The sequence below is a fragment of the Nestor notabilis genome, unplaced genomic scaffold, assembly GCF_000696875.1.
Source record: "Nestor notabilis isolate BGI_N333 unplaced genomic scaffold, ASM69687v1 scaffold18656, whole genome shotgun sequence".
NCBI classification, from domain to species: domain Eukaryota; kingdom Metazoa; phylum Chordata; class Aves; order Psittaciformes; family Psittacidae; genus Nestor; species Nestor notabilis.
The window spans coordinates 2,010-3,515 of NW_009932603.1; the positions used below are offsets into that span (position 1 = coordinate 2,010).

General features: G+C 60.4%; 1 protein-coding gene across 1 annotated transcript in view; it reads left to right on the plus strand.

Annotated features, from left to right (window-relative positions):
* AK1 (adenylate kinase 1) overlaps positions 1 to 1,317 on the plus strand; it is a gene marked incomplete at its 5' end in the record, with an annotated part of 2,214 nt that extends 897 nt beyond the window's left edge. The window contains 3 exons of the mRNA XM_010016486.1: positions 105 to 229; positions 634 to 825; positions 1,097 to 1,317. Coding sequence (XP_010014788.1) covers positions 105 to 229; positions 634 to 825; positions 1,097 to 1,162 — 383 coding nt within the window. The remainder of the gene's footprint in view (positions 1 to 104; positions 230 to 633; positions 826 to 1,096) is intronic.
* Between the last annotated feature and the right edge of the window lie 189 nt (positions 1,318 to 1,506).

Below are 1,506 nucleotides of genomic sequence, written 5' to 3' on the forward strand. Positions count from 1 at the left end.
TCGTGGCCATGGGGCACCTCTGTCCCTGCCACCCTGGAGGGGGGGGGTTTGCAGCAGGGATTGGGGATGTTGTCCCATCTCATCCCTGGCAGCTCTGTCCTCCCCTCCCCAGGACACGGTGCTGGACATGCTGAGGGACGCCATGGTGGCCAAAGCAGACGTGTCCAAGGGCTTCCTCATCGACGGATACCCCCGCGAGGTGAAGCAGGGAGAGGAGTTTGAGAAGAAGGTGAGGGCTGGTGCCATGTCCAGGCAGAGGGGCTCCATCCAGCAGCAGCCCAGCCTCCCCATCCCAGTGAGGATCCCATCCCAACAGGGTCTAAACTGGGCACCCTGCCTTGGGGACACTACACCAGGGTGCAGTGGGGGGGCCATCTCTCCAGGGTGTCCTTGGGCTGACAGACGGTGACGATGGTGATGGCGAAGAGCCAGTGTTTGGCCATGATGTTCCTTTTCCTCCATCTTCATGGAATTGGGGGCCACCAGGACACCAGAACGGTGTCCCCATAGACGCATGTGAAGATGCAGAGGATGGTGGGGGGACTTTTGTGACCCCGTGCTCACCACCACCATCTCCCAAACTAGACCCGTGCTGTCTCGACATGGTGACAACCGTGTCCTCTGTGCTCACAGATCGCCCCCCCCACGCTGCTGCTCTACGTGGACGCAGGGAAGGAGACGATGGTGAAGCGCCTGCTGAAGCGAGGCGAGACCAGCGGGCGGGTGGACGACAACGAGGAGACTATAAAGAAGCGTTTAGAGACCTACTACAAGGCCACCGAGCCCGTCATCACCTTCTACAAGAGCAGAGGCATCGTCCGCCAGGTGAGCCGGGATGCAGCTGATGCTGGCACCCTCCAGCCCTATGGGTTCATGTGGTCCCAGGGGAGGGGAAGCGATGGATGGGGATGATGAGGGCAGGGGGGAAAACTCAATCCTGGTTCATTTGGGGTGGGCTTGACCCCCTCTGGTCCTGCACCCTTTACCCTAAATCAGCCCCAATCTCCCTGCCCATGGCCAAAATCCATCCCTGGAAGAGCTCCGCTCGCGTTGTCCCCTGGGGCGAGCCCCCGGCTATAACCCCCTCCGTACCCAGCTCAACGCCGAGGGCTCCGTGGACGAGGTCTTCCAGCAGGTCTGCTCCCACCTCGACACCCTGTAGCCGAGCCCCCGGCCCCGCTCCCCCCCAGCACACTCCGGCAGAGACAGCGGAAGCGGCTTTATCCTGTTTTCGTGGACGGAGCCGCGCGGAGGAAATTTCAAGGACATTGTGTTTGGCTCTTTCCCGTCTCTCCCCAGTAAAGTTCACTGTAATGAGCCCAGACTTTATCTTTTTCTTCTGTCGCAGGAAATGAGTTTTTCTTTCCAGAGATTTTTTTTCTTCTCCCCCCGCTTCATTCCTCCCCCCCTCCCCTCCAGCCCCTCTGGAGCTGATTAAGGGCAGGAAGCGGGTGTTTATCCCACCGGGGCAGCGGGATGCTGCCCTTGGAGGAAGGGAGGGAGCAT